Raw genomic sequence first — 16685 nt, 5'->3', positions numbered from 1 at the left:
AATAAATTTCAGAATAATGTTCTCTAACCAAAATGTAAGTGATCAAATCCATTCATAGTCTTCAGAAACCTGGTCTTACTGCTTATGATCTCAGTAGTCATTTTTTGTTTCTGGACTCTCTAGATCTCAACTACTTAATTTAGCATCTCCAAGTTCCAGGGCCAGTTGATATTTTCTCTTTTTTTTTTGGCTGTGTCGGGTCTTAGTTGCAGCACACAGGATCTTCATTGAGCCATGCGGCATCTTTTGTTGCGGTGCGCTGGCTCCCTCATTGTGTCACATGGGCTTCTCTCTAGTTGTGGTGTGCAGGTTTTTTTCTCTGTAGTTGTGGCACGTGGTCTGCAGAGCATGCGGGCTCTTTCATTGAGGTGTGTGAGCTCAGTAGTTGTGGTGCATGGGCTTAGTTGCCCGGAGGCGTGTGGGATCTTAGTTCCCCGACCAAGGATTGAACCCTCATCCCCTGCATTGGAAGGTGGTGGATTCTCTACCACTGGACCACCAGGGAAGTCCCGCCAGTTGATTTTTGAGGATCCACTCTGATCAACTTCTTTTTCCCCTAGTCTCTCTCTCCTTCCTCCTATCACTACCATTAATGTGATAGGATTATACAGGTGGCTACTTGCATGATTGTTTCAGGATTCTGATGAACCATCTAAACCATTTTAAAGAACAGAGTGTACTCCACTGGAAGTAAACTATAATTTCCTAATTTTAACATCAGTTTTCAGTACCCTTGCCTCTTTAATCATTGGTTGTAATCAAATTGTTTTTAATTGTGCCTTTTATCATGGGGATTTTATGACTAAGAGTTTTCTCCATGGTTAAGAAAGAATCCAATTCACTCTCTTCTTTTCTCCCCTTCCTTCAAATTTAGCTGTTGACAGTGTCTTGAAGAGGATGACAATAATTGGTGTAATTTTATCCTTCCGATCATTGGCACAAGAAGCACTTAGAGATGTAAGAAACCATTACGAGTACATATCCTATAGCCAAATAATCCTTTTTAATTTCCCAGAAATTTAAAAGTAACTTTAAAAATTTATAGTTGGCAGTAATATAATTAAAATTCCAGTTTTCATAGTTTATATGAAATAAAGCATATAAAAATTATAGTTACTTAAACTCATTTTTTGTTTTGGTATTGAAATTTAGGAGATATAACTTGCCTGAATATTGTGCTACTTTTTCAACTTTTTTCTTCATTAGAGCATTTTCCATTTTGACTATACTTGGTTTGGCATCAAATACATTCCGTTTATGTGTATTGTAGTACTTCAGAAAATCACTTGAAAATAGACAAAGTAAAACAATTTTTATGCAAACTAGAAGTAATTGAATGGTAATATCTCATAAGTTTAGAGGTTGCTTTTTAAAAATAATTCTGCATTCTTAATTTGTTTTCCTGCCTAGGTCTTGTCCTACCACATTCCTTTTCTTGTCAGTTCAATTGAAGATTTCAAGGATCACATTCCAAGGGAAACTGATATGAAGGTAATAAAATTTCTATTTGGATTTTACAGTTTCTAAAATGACATATTTAACTTACATATGAAGTAAAATTAAGTAAATCCTAAGCTACTATGAAGTTTATATTTTAGAGTGATGGGTTAGCATGCTTGCCTTTGAAAATGCATCTTAGAGAGCTCAGCACCAAAATACTATATAGGCATTTTGAAAGTCAATCTTCCTTGATCACCTATAGCAATGTAAAATGGGTTAATATCAATCACCTTTTCCTTAAACTGATAGCTGTTTATACATGGTCATAAGCAGAATGAAAAAGATAAGCCAGAGCTTCCCTGGTGGCACAGTGGTTGAGAGTCCGCCTGCCGATGCAGGGGACACAGGTTCGTGCCCCAGTCCGGGAAGATCCCACATGCCGCGGAGCGGCTGGGCCCGTGAGCCATGGCCGCTGAGCCTGCGCGTCTGGAGCCTGTGCTCCGCAACGGGAGAGGCCACAACAGTGAGAGGCCCGCGTACTGCAAAAAAAAAAAAGATAAGCCAGTGAAATGAGAGTTGTTTTGTTTTAAATAAAGCTAATTTCAGTTTTTAAAAATTGATGTTAAAAAAATCTTATAAAAGGATGTTAATTATAGGCTATAATTTTTTAAATTAGTATCCTGTTTTAAATAAATATAAGAAGGTTGGTAGCCTTACCAGAGTCCACAGGTTTTGTTTTGTAAATTTATTGATCATTTATTTATTAAATCAGCCACTGATTTAATCCCAGCAGATTTACCAGTGGTTACACATCTAATAAGTGACCTGTCATATCTATATTTTCTAAACTTTAATGTTTCTTGGAAAGATTATTTTCTGTTTTGCATATTTTGAAAAGCTCTGACTTGAAAAAGTTATTTCTAAACTTTTTGTATGGCGTTCAAGTCTCAAATTTATTTTTGAGGCTTATCTTCCATTACTTGTTCCATCCTTCTCTCTCTCTCTTTACTTTCTTACTCTATCCCTCTCTTCCATTGGGTCCTGTAAGATGACCAAATCTTGTTGTGTGCATTCTCACATTTTCTACTTTGTTCTCTAACTTATTCTTCCTGAAAATCCTGGCTTCTTCTATTTTTGCCTTTTGAAATGCTGCTCATCTTTTAATGCCTGATTCAGTTGCCATCTTCTAAGAAATATTGCTGGATCCCCAAGTGATCATTTCATCTCTTCTTTCTTTTTTTTTTTAGTATTACAGAGAACTTTTTGTTTGTTCATTGTAGAATTAAATATATTCTGCCCTGTATTATAGTTATGTTTTAACACTTAAATTTATACTAGATTGTAAACATTTGTTGTTGTAATATCAGGGCTAACCAATTATGTAGGTAGTTTTGTATTTTTTTAAGTTTTGGCTGTGTTGGGTCTTCGTTGCTGTGTGCTGGCTTTCTCTGATTGCGGTGAGCAGGGGCTACTCTTCATTGCGTTGCACGAGCTTCTCATTGCAGTGGCTTCTCTTATTGCGGAGCACAGGCTCTAGGCGCACGGGCTTCAGTAGTTGTGGCACACCGGCTTAGTTGCTCTGCGGCATGTGGGATCTTCCCAGACCAGGGATCGAACCTGTATCCCCTGCATTGGCAGGTGAATTCTTAACCACTGTGGCACCAGGGAAGTCCCATGTAGGTAGTTTTTAACTGAGTTATTGAGCGGAGTATCCTTGAAATCCTTATGTGATACCAAAAGAAATTAGTCATTTGAAATTGCTTTATCAGGTTTTAAATTAGTACTCCTTTAAAAATCTATTATAATAAGTAATTTACTGTATTTATAGATACAATATGATTAGGCATTGAGCCACTATAATTTTAAATTAGACAAGTATGGACATAAAACGTAAGGCCGGTAATTTTGATTCACTTTTGTTCTTTTTTTCATATCTGTTGGTTTGATCTTGGTCTTACACTTATGCTTCCAAGAAAAATAATAGCTTTAGAATGATTCTGTTGGAATTGCCACAGAAAGTATACAAGTTTTGTTTGGCTTAGTAGTGTCAAGTTATAATCAGCAGTGCACACACACAAAATACTAAATCAGCTTGTTCAGTGTAGTTAGTTGTGCTGTAGTTCCTTCTATAGCCAAGTTTCTGAAATTCTCTAGTGTTCTTGTAGGCAGACTCTAATTTAAACACTATACTTTTTCTTACTAAAGTGAGATTTCTCAGAAATTTGTTAGAATATTTCTTACTCTATAATTCTTGTATTTTTTAGGTTGCAATGAATGTATATGAATTGTCATCAGCTGCTGGATTACCGTGTGAGATTGATCCTGCCTTGGTGGTAGCTCTTTCCTCACAAAAATCAGGTAAAATGCATTAGTAATTATGTAGTAGTCTTAGTAAATAACCAGGACAACATAGATATAGCTGTGATACTTATCTATTTGTTCAACTGCCTGCTTTATATCAAGGTTTTTTTTTGTTTGTTGTACATACAGATTAGATATTTAAGTCATAAGACTGTATGAGGTTATTAAGCCCATTTAGTGTGCAGAAATGAAGAGGATCAGAGTCTGAGTCCTGGTACACTCTCAAGTTTAAGAGTTCAGGGAGAAGGAAGAACTACTAAAAGATAAATTTGAGGAGGAAGGATCTGTGAAGGAGAAGAAAAACCAGGAAAGAATCGCTTCGAGGAGAGTGGAAAGGGAATGATCAGCTATGTAGAATTAATACGTGTGACAAGAGCAATGTCAGTGAAGTCTTAGAGGCAAAAGGCTCATTAAAGAGGGCTTGGGAGAAAACAAATTAGAGATAATGAGTATAAAACAACTCTTTCACAGAGTTTTACTGTAAAAAGGGGAGCAAAGAAGTAAAATTATAGTAGCAGGAGGCAAGAGTAAAATCAAGAGAAGGATATTTTTCACATGGGGAAATAATAGCATTTGTGTGCTGATGGAGATGGTCTAATAGATAGAAGCATTGTTATCTAGAAAAGGGTGTCTTGGGAATTCCCTGGCAGTCTAGTGGTTAGGACTCAGCTGTTTCACTGCCAGGGCCAGGGTTCAATCCCTGCTTGGGAAACTAAGATCCCACAAGCTCCTGTGCAGCCAAACAAACAAATAGATAAAATGTATAGAAAAATAGAAAAGGGTGTCCTATATTAATTGGACTAGAGCTACTTACCATAAAGAGTCTGTGCATTATTATGTAATATTAAACGTTCAGAATATTTTAAAATCAGCCCTTTGAAATGTACACAGAATTCTCTAGATATTTCTAGATTTTTCTACAAAGTAAAAACATTTCATCTGCTTCTGGCACTAAAATACCTTCCCCTACTTCCTTGGATGTAACATGGTGTTTGACTGAGTTCATCAGTTCTTTTTTGATTTGACATTACTTTTGTTTCATCATTCGTGCAGTATGTTAATTATAGTTACATGGATAATTACTATAATTACTTGATTTGCCACAGCTATATTTTTCATAATCAGCCAGATTTTTTTTTCCCTGAAATATAGTTGATTTATAGTGTTGTGCCAATCTCTGCTGTACAGCAAAATGACTCAGTTATACACATACATTCTTTTTTTTATATTCTTTTCCATATGGTTTATCACAGGACATTGAATATAGTTCCCTGTGTTATACAGTAGGACCTTGTTGTTCATCCATCCTGTATATAATAGTTCACATCTGCTAATCCCACACTCCCAGTCCTTCCCTCCTCCACCCACCTCCCCCGTGGCAACCAGAAGTCTGTTTTCTATGTCTGTGAGTCTATTTCTGTTTTGTGGATAGGTTGATTTGTGCCATATTTTAGATTCCACATATAAGTGATATCATAAGGTATTTATCTTTCTCTTCCTGACTGACTTCACTTAGTTTAATAATCTCTAGTTACATCCGTGTTGCTGCAAGTGGCATTAATTTGTTCTTTTTTATGGCTGAGTAGTATTCCATTGTATATATGTACCACATCTTCTTTATCTATTATCTGTCGATGGACATTTAGGTTGTTTCCATGTTTTAGCTATTGTGAATAGTCATGACCAGCCAGATTTTTAAAATATATTCTGGCTCTTTTCTTATGTTCAATTCTTAGTTATATGTGTTGATAAATAGTAAGGTGACTAGAAGTTCCCAGGTACCCAATAAGTGAAGTACCTGGATAACCCACAGTTTTAGTATATGGATACAATAAATATTTTAGATAAATTATTTTACAATAAATATTTAAAACCTTAGGACAATACTAGTTGTATTCATTTATGACTGGTTTCTCCTGTCTTCTAAAATGGAGAAATTAGAAATCCAGTCTACTTTCCACATTTATCTCTTTTTAATAGTACATTTCACTTATATCTATTTTAGAAAAAAAACTTAAGAGTTTTCTGGATGATTTTGCAGAGTAAGTTATGACATAATTTTCTATACTGAAACATAGAATTTTCCTATAAAGTAAGTTATTATTAGTTTTCAATTAGGAAATTTTAGGATTCCAGTAATTCTAAACATATTTTTAGTCCTGTAACTAAAACTGTATTTAGTTACAGGACTAATATTTTTAAATCTTACAGTTTAAAAAAATTTTTTTTTGCTTTATTGTTTTATTAGAGGTCCTTGAAATATGCCTAAGGACTTGATAATAGCCAATAGTAATGTGTTTTATTTCTATTCATTCTATATGTCTTGTAACAAAATTGTAATCAGTTCTATAGAGACTCAGTAAAATACACAAGAATTAAAATATGCTTTTTCTGGTTTAGGTGATCAACTCTTAACTAATCTTGACAGAAATACCTTGACTTTATTTTTAATTTTTATCCCTTAGAAAACATAAGTCCAGAAGAAGAATATAAAATTGCCTGCCTCCTCATGGTCTTTGTGGCAGTTTCTTTGCCAACACTGGCCAGTAATGTGATGTCTCAGTATAGCCCTGCTATAGAAGGTAATAGTGGTTTAAAATTGTTTTGGCACTGGAAAAGTTATGAGTTTTGACATAGTCGGTACTTTTCAAGTAATTGATTTTTTTTTATAATAAAAACTGGGTTAAGTTCTGCCGCTTACTAGTTGTATAACCTTGGATAGTCAGTTTTTCTTTTTCTAAGCCCCAGTTTCGTATACACATATGAAATGTGTATATGTGAGCCTGTGGGTGCCTGAATGTGTGTGTGGCAGGGGATGGTGAAGGGAGTATCCAACTCTTAGGATTATTTTAAGGATTGAATGAGGAAATATTTGTAAAGCAGCTAAGCACTTATTTTTTAAGTTTCCAAGACAATATAAAACTGATAGATGGTTTCTTTTAGGGGTTTTTGAAAATGTGCCTGTTTAATATATATATAATTATTTGTTGTTCTCTTCTACACTGTTCTTAAAAGCACTAGTTCTCATGAAAGTGAAGGGAGAGCAAGCAAGGCAGGTTATGATGCTTCAGCTGTTTTTAATCATGCCACTATTTATGTAGATTATGAAGTCATTAAAGATTTGATATTTTGGGGTCACACAGAAACCACAAACCCTATTTGCGCTTTCTCAGGGCACTGCAACAACATACACTGCTTGGCCAAAGCCATCAACCAGATCGCTGCAGCTTTGTTTACAATTCACAAGGGAAGCATTGAAGATCGGCTTAAAGAATTTCTGGCGGTGTGTATAATCAAACAAAACTCATGACAATTTTTAGAGAAAACTAAAAATCATAACTATGAAGTGTAACAGTAAATTCTCTTAATTAATTAATTAATTTTTGGAATAAGGAATAAGTAAAGACAGGGCATTGAAGTCAAGGAGCAGTTAGTTTAGCATTTTTTCCTTTGACTTAGAAGTCTCTCATTTCTAGAGCTCTGCAATGTGACTTTTTTTTCTAAGCTGATGTTTGGACTGCCCTAGAATTTTGCCTAGAGTTTGAAAGAGGAAAAAACAAAACAAAGGAAACTTGAGGCAAAAGATGAATGTATCCCTCTAAAAGGATGTATTTTACTTATTTCCATTTATTTGGAGAAAGACTGTTAATGGAATCAAACTCAAAAGTAAGAATACTATTCACTGCCAAAAGAGGGTAGTAGTGCTAACTCTAGCCTCATGAAGTATAGCTTTTAGTTTCTATGGTAGTGTAGCTCTTCCTTCCCTTTATCAACTTAACCTTTTTCATATTTTAATTAAAAGAAAGATGCAGTGTGGTATAAAGAACACTAGAATATTTGCTTCTTTTTAAGTTATAAATCCTGTTAGCTTTAAAAAAATTTTTTTTTATTTTTAAAGTAAACGTAGTAGCAAACTAACTTGAGGACAAAATAACATCTATTTCAAAGAAAACGGTATTAAGAGTTAAAATTTTTCTTTTCATTTTCTTTATTTCCTTTATTTAAGACTTAATGTCTTAATCTCATTGTGGTCCTATTAACTCAAACTCAATGTGAAATTTTCTTATTTGGGAATTAAGAAATATAGTTAATACAGTTACTGGGAAGAGAAAAAGCAATTTAAATCGTTTTTTAAAAAAAGACTTGTTCTGAAAAAAATCAGTTTTAAAAACCGATAAGAATATTTGATTACATTTATTACCTTTGTATCTGTTTATACCGTAATAGCTCTTAAATTGTTGCTTGAATGTAAAGAGCCTAAGCTCACTTTATGATTGAAATGTGTTGCAAGTTGAAGCATACTGAAAATAAGTGGTGAACATTTATTTTTAAAAACTTATTTATTTAAAATGTATGTACACTTTTAAGCTTGCATCCTCCAGTCTGCTGAAAATTGGCCAGGAGACAGATAAAACAACAACAAGAAATAGAGAATCTGTTTATTTACTGCTAGATATGGTAAGTCTTATTTTAATTTTTGCTAACAAGAAGTAAGTTCCAATCATTCCTGATAGTCTTTTCTTGATACTTCAGTCATTAAATTATAATAAGAGCTGATGTATTTTTTTTAAAACATCTTTATTGGAGTATAATTGCTTTACAATGGTGTGTTAGTTTCCGGTTTATAACAGTGGTGTACTTTTTTGACCATTTATATTCACTCCACCCAAGCCACACACTTTCTAATAATTGCTAAATAGACTGATACTGCTTGTACTTTACCATATGGTAATCACATCAGAAAACAACAGAATAAAAGATCACCATCACCTGTAGAGTATTCTTTTATGAATAGTTTTTCAACCTATTGGGAAACACTCAGGCTTTATATTTTCCTAGTGTATCAGTTTGAACTCTTTTCCGAATTTTCTGTTTTTTTACTTCATCCCACCTATCTAATAACATTTCCTGTAATTTTCTGTGCCTCATCAGTTCCTTCTCTTTACTGCCATGAAACCACCTGTGCTTGTTTCTACCATGTGATTCTTTCCTCACTTAGAATAATTTCCTTTATCTGCAGAGGTCTGTGTCTATCCTAATAATGATTCGGCATACCTCGTACTCGAATCTTTTTTCAGATAGACTTTCTTGATTACTTTGGCCTATGTTAACTTTTCTACTCTTTTGAACTCTCTGGAACTTAACAGCTTTCCACTTAATCATAGATGGTCTCATGTTTGATTTGGCTTTTTAGCTTAATGTTGGGTTCCAGTTAGACTTGATGATATGGACCACATTTTAAATATGATATATTGTTGAGGGCAATGCAAGTGCTCAGTATTTCCTGTTGATTAATTGATTTAATTGAAAAGTAGTGATTTAAAATGTTTTGATAGCATACACTGTGGCACATTCGCATTTCAGATTTTAAAGTGAAAGGAAAACTTATGTCTGTTCCCAATAACGGCAATATAAAATTGTGCTTTACTAGTTGTCAGTAAATGTTCCCATTATAAATAAGTTGAATTGATGCATTTTTGGGATTTTTCAGATTGTGCAGGAATCCCCATTCCTGACAATGGATCTTTTGGAATCTTGTTTTCCTTATGTCTTGCTGAGAAATGCATACCATGCTGTCTACAAGCAAAGTGTTACATCTTCTGCATAAAATACCTACTTATTGAAGACAAGCACGCATTTTTGTTGCCTCGGTTTTACCTGTAAACTGTGGAACTATTTTACCTTAAGGCCTGAGAAACAGTTTCGTGGATTATAAATTTCTTTCATACAGTTGTGTTTTCTGATCATTGGTTTCTTAATATCGTTGTACTTCAGTATACTTGGTTGATTTAGGTTGCACATTCACTGAATTCACTGAAATTATTTCAATAATTTTAGAGTATCATTTGTTTGAAAAACATGCATTCTCTATGTTTTTGATATTTGGTATGGAAAAAAAAACCTTTGCTTGTTTATTTCCGAAAAAGAATTGTATTTAGTGATTATTTTAGATAGTGATATTATAGCATTCATCTGTGTGTAAATTATTTCATATAGGGAAGAGTTCTGACCTGTACCTATTATGGTTCTTATTGAAAACAAAACTGGATGTGCATTTCTGTGATGTTATGAATACATTTCTACTTTATTTTGAAACATTTGCCAAACTAATTACTATAACACTGTATAACATTAAAAATGTTAAAGGACTGCTTAGCATTAGAAGCAGGCTGTGTCCCAAAATTCTAAAACAGCAGCAAATGTTGTTGCTTGTATAAAGCCTAATGATAATTTTTAGACTAATTTCCATGGTGCCCTGTTGGCATTAGCACTACCATTGAACCCTGCTGTATAATAAACTATCTTAGACATTTATCAACTGTTGATACAAATGTTAGTCCCTAACCACTTTTTATATGTTTTAAATTTTTGAAATTCAAGTGTACCTGCCATAACATAAAATAAACACTAGACTGTATCACATTTTGAATGATTTCTTTAATTTGGGATCCTCAGAAATTTACTCAGTAATATGAAAGTTTTCATTTAAAGTAAACTTTAATTTATTCTAGGAATGTCTAAGTAGCATGTTGATACCAGGTCACCTATTATAAGATTTGTTTAAATATTTTGAAAAACATTCCGCTAGAAAAAATATTAAAACTAGAAAATAAAATTCCATAGCTTTTTTGGGGGGGGGGGGCGGGTGCACTCCCCAGATCTTAGTTCTCTGACCAGGGGTCAAACCCGCGCCCCCTGCAGTGGAAGTGTGGAGTCCCAACCACTGGACTGCCAGGGAAGTCCCTCCATAACATTTTTTTAAAATTAAGAGCTAAAATGAATCTTGTGTGCCATCAACTTGCTAATTTTATCTGTGAGCAAGTGGACAGATACATTTGAAAGATTGGGGGAAAAAATGGAATGATCATAGAATTAGTGAAAATGTTGAGAACTACTGCATCAGTCAGTAATGAATGGGAAAGACATAAAGGGCCTATTGCTTGGCAGTTGTCACGGAGGGCAGAGCAGCTCATTTAGTTTGAAAACTAACCAGATGTTTTGCTCTTTGATTGGCATTGTAAAGACTTTCTCAACAGCTGTGTATCTGGATATCTTATAGAGCTTCTGTTGTTCACAGCTTCTTATGTATACACCCTGGTAACTCATGTTAAGATAAAAGAAAGCTCCTGTGAACTTAGTTACAATTTTTTGTTGTTCAGATACTGGGATGAAATTGAAGTGCCACAAGATTATCATATTTCTATTTTGTGTATGATTTCTCCAGTCTGTATTTAAAGCAGGGAAATAGTTGTCACTATCTGTTGAAAATTTCCAGTGGTTCCATGAGGATTTTCTAAAAGGGAAGGAATTTTTAAATGGAATATTTTAAACTTGAAATAGCCTAAATACACAGGTAACAGTTGAAACTAAGATTAAGTTCTGTTTGCTTTGAAATATTAGGATCCTAGAGTGGTAATAACTTGTCGATAATGATATCCTCGGAGGTACAGTAGGCATTTGAGTATATACACTTTGACTGGGGTGATATGTTGAAGGGTATAAGGATGTACATAAGACATAATTTACCCCTCTTCGGGCCAAGAAAAAAATCGCTCTTTTATAGTCGTGTGAAGTTTACCTTGCCCCAGTTTTTTCTCATATATTCAAACTGACTGACTGACTGGTGTCCTGTGTGATTGCTTTTTGCAGAGTCTTTCTACCTCCAGAAAATAAATAAATTTAACATTTTTTAAAATAAAGTTAAAAGTAAATTGACTACTATTTTTAACATCTTGTTTTTCTTAACTTTCTTATTTTCTTCTGAATTTATACTACAACATACTGTTTTTATTTTCTCAACAGTGATGTCATCATACCATGTATGCTTACCTGTAATCTACTTATTTCACTCAAGTAGAAAAGGGTCTTTGATATTTATATTCTTTTTAAAGCCTTCATATATACCATAACTAGTTTAAAAGATTCATCTGGATGAACATTTAGACAGATTTCTTCTTTTTCACTACAGGCGTACCTTGGAGATATTGTGGATTCAGTTCCAGACCACTACAATAAAAGTGCATACCACAATAAAGCAAGTCACACGAATTTTTTGGTTTCCCGGTACATATAAAAGTTATGTTTACACTGCACTGTAGTACGTTAACTGTGAAATAGTATTATGTCTTAAAAAATGTACATACCTAAATTTAAAATGTTTCATTGCTAAAATAATGCTAACCATCATCTGTTAATGCAGGGTTGCTACCAGCATTCATTATACAAAAAACACAGTATTTGTGAAGTGTAGTACAGCGAAGCTCAATAAAATGAAGTATTCTTGTATTACAAATATATTGTATCTTAGTGAACTTGGACTGTTATCTCCTTAGGATAATTTCTCACTGGTAAAATTGCTTGATGGAAGGGTATATACATTTTAAACTTTGATACCTATTAAATTTCCCTCCAATAAGATTATATCAGTTTTAGTCCTGCAATTGTGTGAGGATAATTTCCTCCTATAAGTAAACTATATACCAATTTTACTATTGTTGATGCATCTTTTCCTCCTTAAAAGATGAAACATAAATCTTGTTTTAATTTGCATACATTTGCTTATTAGTAAAGTGGAATATCTTTTTTTATGTTTACTGGTTTTTATTTAGTGAATTATTCATTTTCATTCTTTTTGTTGTTTTCAAGTGGAGTGGTCAAAAGATTTTCTCTTAAAATACTAATTGAACACATTTGCATGTATAAGATTTTTTAGTGCATGTATTTAGGATTGAAAACACCCCCATACAATGTTGAGTATAGTGATATGACTATTAAAATATACTAACAGTGCATAGTAATTAAAGTTAGTATACAGCTACTTTGATTACGGAATTTTAATTGACTTTTAGAGGTAGAAAACATTTATTTCCAAATCCAAGTTAAGAACAGCATTGATATAAAAAGGGTATATACCTGTTAAAGACTGAAAAGATGTCCAGTTTAAATATATGAACTACAGAGTAGATTGAAATTATACCAAACTCTAATTCCTTAATTGTAAATTTATACTATTAAATAGGTGTTGTAAATGACATAATAAGCTAATTCCAAAAGCTGCTCTTTGTGTGTTTAGATACTGTATGTAGGAAACTATATACCAATTTTAACCTCATTTCTCAGAGATGTCATTTTGAAAGCTTTATCTTTCTCAAGTAAAAACATCTACCAATCAGAAAGTAAAAAGTTGTAAGGCTTTCCTTGCCTTTCATACTAATAGCCTGGTATACCTAATTTTCAAAAAAGAAAAAAATATTTTCCCCCTAAATTGATGTAATTAATACTAACCTTTTAAATTAGCAATAAAATAGCCAGGTAAAATAACACCCTCTAAAGTTAATTTGTAAAACTCTTTATATTTTAATGTGCTTGCTAAAATTACACTTGTATTACTCATTCCAGCCCAGACTTCATTTTTTGGAAAGTTTTCCCATTTTACAAAATGTTTTGGAACCTAGGTAAAGTGGCCTTTTTGTTATTAAATATACAGAGGAAATAGAAATCTATACGATATTTTTTTTTTTTTTTTTTTGCGGTACGTGGGCCTCTCACTGTTGTGGCCTCTCTCGTTGCGGAGCACAGGCTCCAGACGCGCAGGCTCAGCGGCCATGGCTCACGGGCCCAGCCGCTCCGCAGCATGTGGGATCTTCCTGGACCGGGGCACGAACCTGCGTACCCTGCATCGGCAGGCGGACTCTCAACCACTGCGCCACCAGGGAAGCCCACGATATATTATTTTAAATGTAATTAAGAAAGGAAATCACTGCCCTACCGGTCATTAATCCGTCTTTATTTACTGTAATCATTACCTATTTAATAGATTGAACTATTGCAGGATCTCTGGTCACAAAGTGTCCTCTGTTCAGTCAGTTTGAGAGCAGATGTCTGAACTGTTGGAGATGAAAACGATGTGTAAGATCTTGCCCCTGCCTTCCAGGAGCTTAGAGTGAACTTTGTACTGTTTTAAGTCATAATTTAGTCAGCTATTTATTCTGTTGTGCCAGTGTTGCCAGTTTCTTAAACTACCCCACCTCGCCCGCACCCCCGATAGGAAAATATTAGAAGTTCACTGCCATAGGACTAGGGCTCTGGTATCTATTCAGGAGAAAAGACAGTTGGGAACTTAGAGGCAAGAGAAGGTTGGGTCCAGAAAAAAAACTCAAGAGCCTGGCTTTATGGGTTATAATTGGCACAGTGCTGTGCTGATAGCTGTGAGATGCAGTTGTGCGAGTGTTGGCTGGGTGAGATCAATTTAGTTTAAGCTAGCAATACCCCTACCAAATCTTTGTGTTTCCCCAGTTATTAAAACAGTACCTCAAGAGTTAAAAATGAGTTGTTCCTTCCTTTCTGCTAGACTCTCATGCCTTTTGTTTCTCCAGCTTATCTCTTAATTTTTCCATCCTCTTTTCCAGAGGTAACCATGGAACTTGACACACATGCTTCCCATGACTGCCATTCTGGATCTTCGAGTTATAGTCATTGTCACTCTTACTAATCATTTTCTTCTTTTCCGTTCATTCATTGATTCAGCAAATACTTATAGATGCTTGGGTGTAAGGGTGAGCAAAATAAAGAAGGTTCCCCTTTACACTTAAGTTCACATTTTAATGATGGTAGACAGTAAAGGAGCAAACTTCTGATAGTGATGGGAAAATATCCAGGATGATGAACTGAGGAGTGGAAGAGAGAGTTGCTTGGGGGCAGTACTTTAGAAAGTGTCATCTGGGAAGGCCTCTGTAAGAGAAACATGAAGGATGAGAAGGAACCAGAAATGGACAGAACAGTGAAGGTAAAGGCCCAGAAGACAAGAACAAACTTGGCATATATGAGAAGTAGAAGTACACAAATTAGCATTTCTGTCAGAAGGAGCACTTGACAGAGCCTCATTTGGCTAGCTAGCGCTTTTCCTTTTTCTGGTTTACCTGTCTTCCTTTGTTCTTTGATTGTATATTAAGAGTTCACAGATCCAGTCAAGGTAGGTTGGTTGTAAAGAAGGAAATGAACTGAATTCACTGGTGCTGTGGCATTGATCTGAGAATGGTAAGGTCTATTACACACCACCAGGTTTTCTAAACCAAGCCCAAGTTCTGTCAGGCAGTGAACCTTAACGTTCCAGTTAATTTTTATGAAATCATGCCCACCCTTCTATTACAATGACTTGCCTTTGGGAGATTTCAGCTGTGCTATTTGTAAAGACTTGTGAATGAATAATCCTTAAAGTAGTGTAACTCCTTATATCTGTTCTTCATCTCTTTTATAGCCACTTGAGCATGAAGCATCATTTCATTTGATGGTCTTGGCCTGAATTTCCAAATAGACAACTTGCCCTCTTTTTCTAAAGGTATACCATGACTTCTGACTTTGGGGAAAAGAATCGGTTTGAAATTTTAAATGCTTTAATCTTTAATGAGAAATGATTTTTGAGTTATTTGGTCCTGTTGAATGAAAAGGAAAAATATTTATCGACTCTGCTCTGGTGTTATTTTCAGAGTGGAAAGTTGCTTTAAATGTATTAAAATTGCATTCTTCCTTGTATGAACCAAACTTTCCATACACGTTGCTGTAGTTAACATTTCAAGCATGCCTAACTGAAATGTTTCATTTCCAAGAAAAGTTTTCATTTCATTTTGACCTGAAAATAACAAAATAAGATAAATTAGCAATCTAAAGTCAGGATCCTAGCCATAGAGGGCCATATCTCATTTCTGATTAAGTGCACCCACTTGACCCTTAGCTTTCTACTTCTTTCTCTTAGGAAGTAAGATGGATGGACAAGTCTTGGTGTAGGCTCTGGTCAACCTCTTACATGAGGTTCACAAACCTGGAAAGTGGGTAAGCTGGAGATAGGGTATGCAACCTTGCTGACTGCCATGTCTTAACTGTGGTATATGGCTGAGTCACATTTATAGTGCACATATTGACCAAATGCTCAATGGTTGATTCTTGAAATTAATATTTGGCCAAGGCCTAAGTTGAAAAGTACCATCATAGTATACAAGTTCTAAAATACATGAATTAATTTTATTCAAAAATTATAATTTTATTACATCAATTATATTTTAAAATTTTAGTGTAGTTCAGAATCATTAATTTCTCACTTTTTTCAGCTTCTCAATTGCTCCCACACTCAATGTTAAACTACTTATTTAAGGTATTAAGTAGTTACTTTCAAGTGTAGAGCAGAGACCAACTCATGATGAAGTTTCTATCAAATCATTTGCTTTTTCTCCATTAGTAAGTTAAAAGGTATTTCCTCTTTAACTCCTGGATTTAAAGTTTTGGGGGTCAGTGGTGATGATACAGTTTTATTAAAGTATTCTCACTAACTGAAACTTTATGCACAATTGGATAAAGTTTTCAGAAACCTAAGATATGTTGCCCTTGTTTATTTTTTTTTCTAATGTTTTTGCAGGGATTTACTGCATCACACATTTGCTTGAGAAAACAATTGTCAGTAAATGTTGGTTCTAGAAATCTGGCACTGGAGTGATGTGACTGGCTCTCGAGATAAAAATATTGCTTCTGAATTTCAAGTTGCATATCATTTTTAGTTGCATGTATGCACACCAATTTCAGCATCTTCCCTGCAGTAGAAGGAGAATCTTTACAGCAAGCATCATGTAAGAAATACTTGCATTCTAAAGGCACATTCACACTTAAACTGGTGGATAGAATTCAACATGTTAAGCACATAGGGAGATTTTCACTCCCAAGTTACATCTAAAATGTTTATTTGAAAGTGAACATTCAATGATTAATTATAAATCAAGATGCCATACTAATTAGGTATGACCATAACCTATGTAATCACATAGTCATTGATTTTACACAAGCTGTGGGTGCCAGAAAGCAATCTGAAGTAGGCATTCAACTGTTAAACCTTGCAA

General features: G+C 34.4%; 1 protein-coding gene across 2 annotated transcripts in view; it reads left to right on the top strand.

Moving 5' to 3' along the window:
• NCKAP1 (NCK associated protein 1) overlaps positions 1 to 10224 on the top strand; it is a 97520-nt gene extending 87296 nt beyond the window's left edge. For both annotated transcript variants that reach the window (XM_004267403.4, XM_004267404.3), the window contains 7 exons: positions 875 to 957; positions 1411 to 1491; positions 3705 to 3798; positions 6267 to 6383; positions 6975 to 7084; positions 8170 to 8259; positions 9293 to 10224. In XM_004267403.4, coding sequence (XP_004267451.1) covers positions 875 to 957; positions 1411 to 1491; positions 3705 to 3798; positions 6267 to 6383; positions 6975 to 7084; positions 8170 to 8259; positions 9293 to 9409 — 692 coding nt within the window. In that variant the 3' untranslated portion in view covers positions 9410 to 10224. The remainder of the gene's footprint in view (positions 1 to 874; positions 958 to 1410; positions 1492 to 3704; positions 3799 to 6266; positions 6384 to 6974; positions 7085 to 8169; positions 8260 to 9292) is intronic.
• Positions 10225 to 16685: the final 6461 nt, after the last annotated feature.

This window comes from Orcinus orca, chromosome 7 (assembly GCF_937001465.1).
Source record: "Orcinus orca chromosome 7, mOrcOrc1.1, whole genome shotgun sequence".
NCBI lineage: Eukaryota > Metazoa > Chordata > Mammalia > Artiodactyla > Delphinidae > Orcinus > Orcinus orca.
Note: the sequence above shows the minus strand (reverse complement) of the source record. Positions and strands in the feature narration are given on the sequence as shown.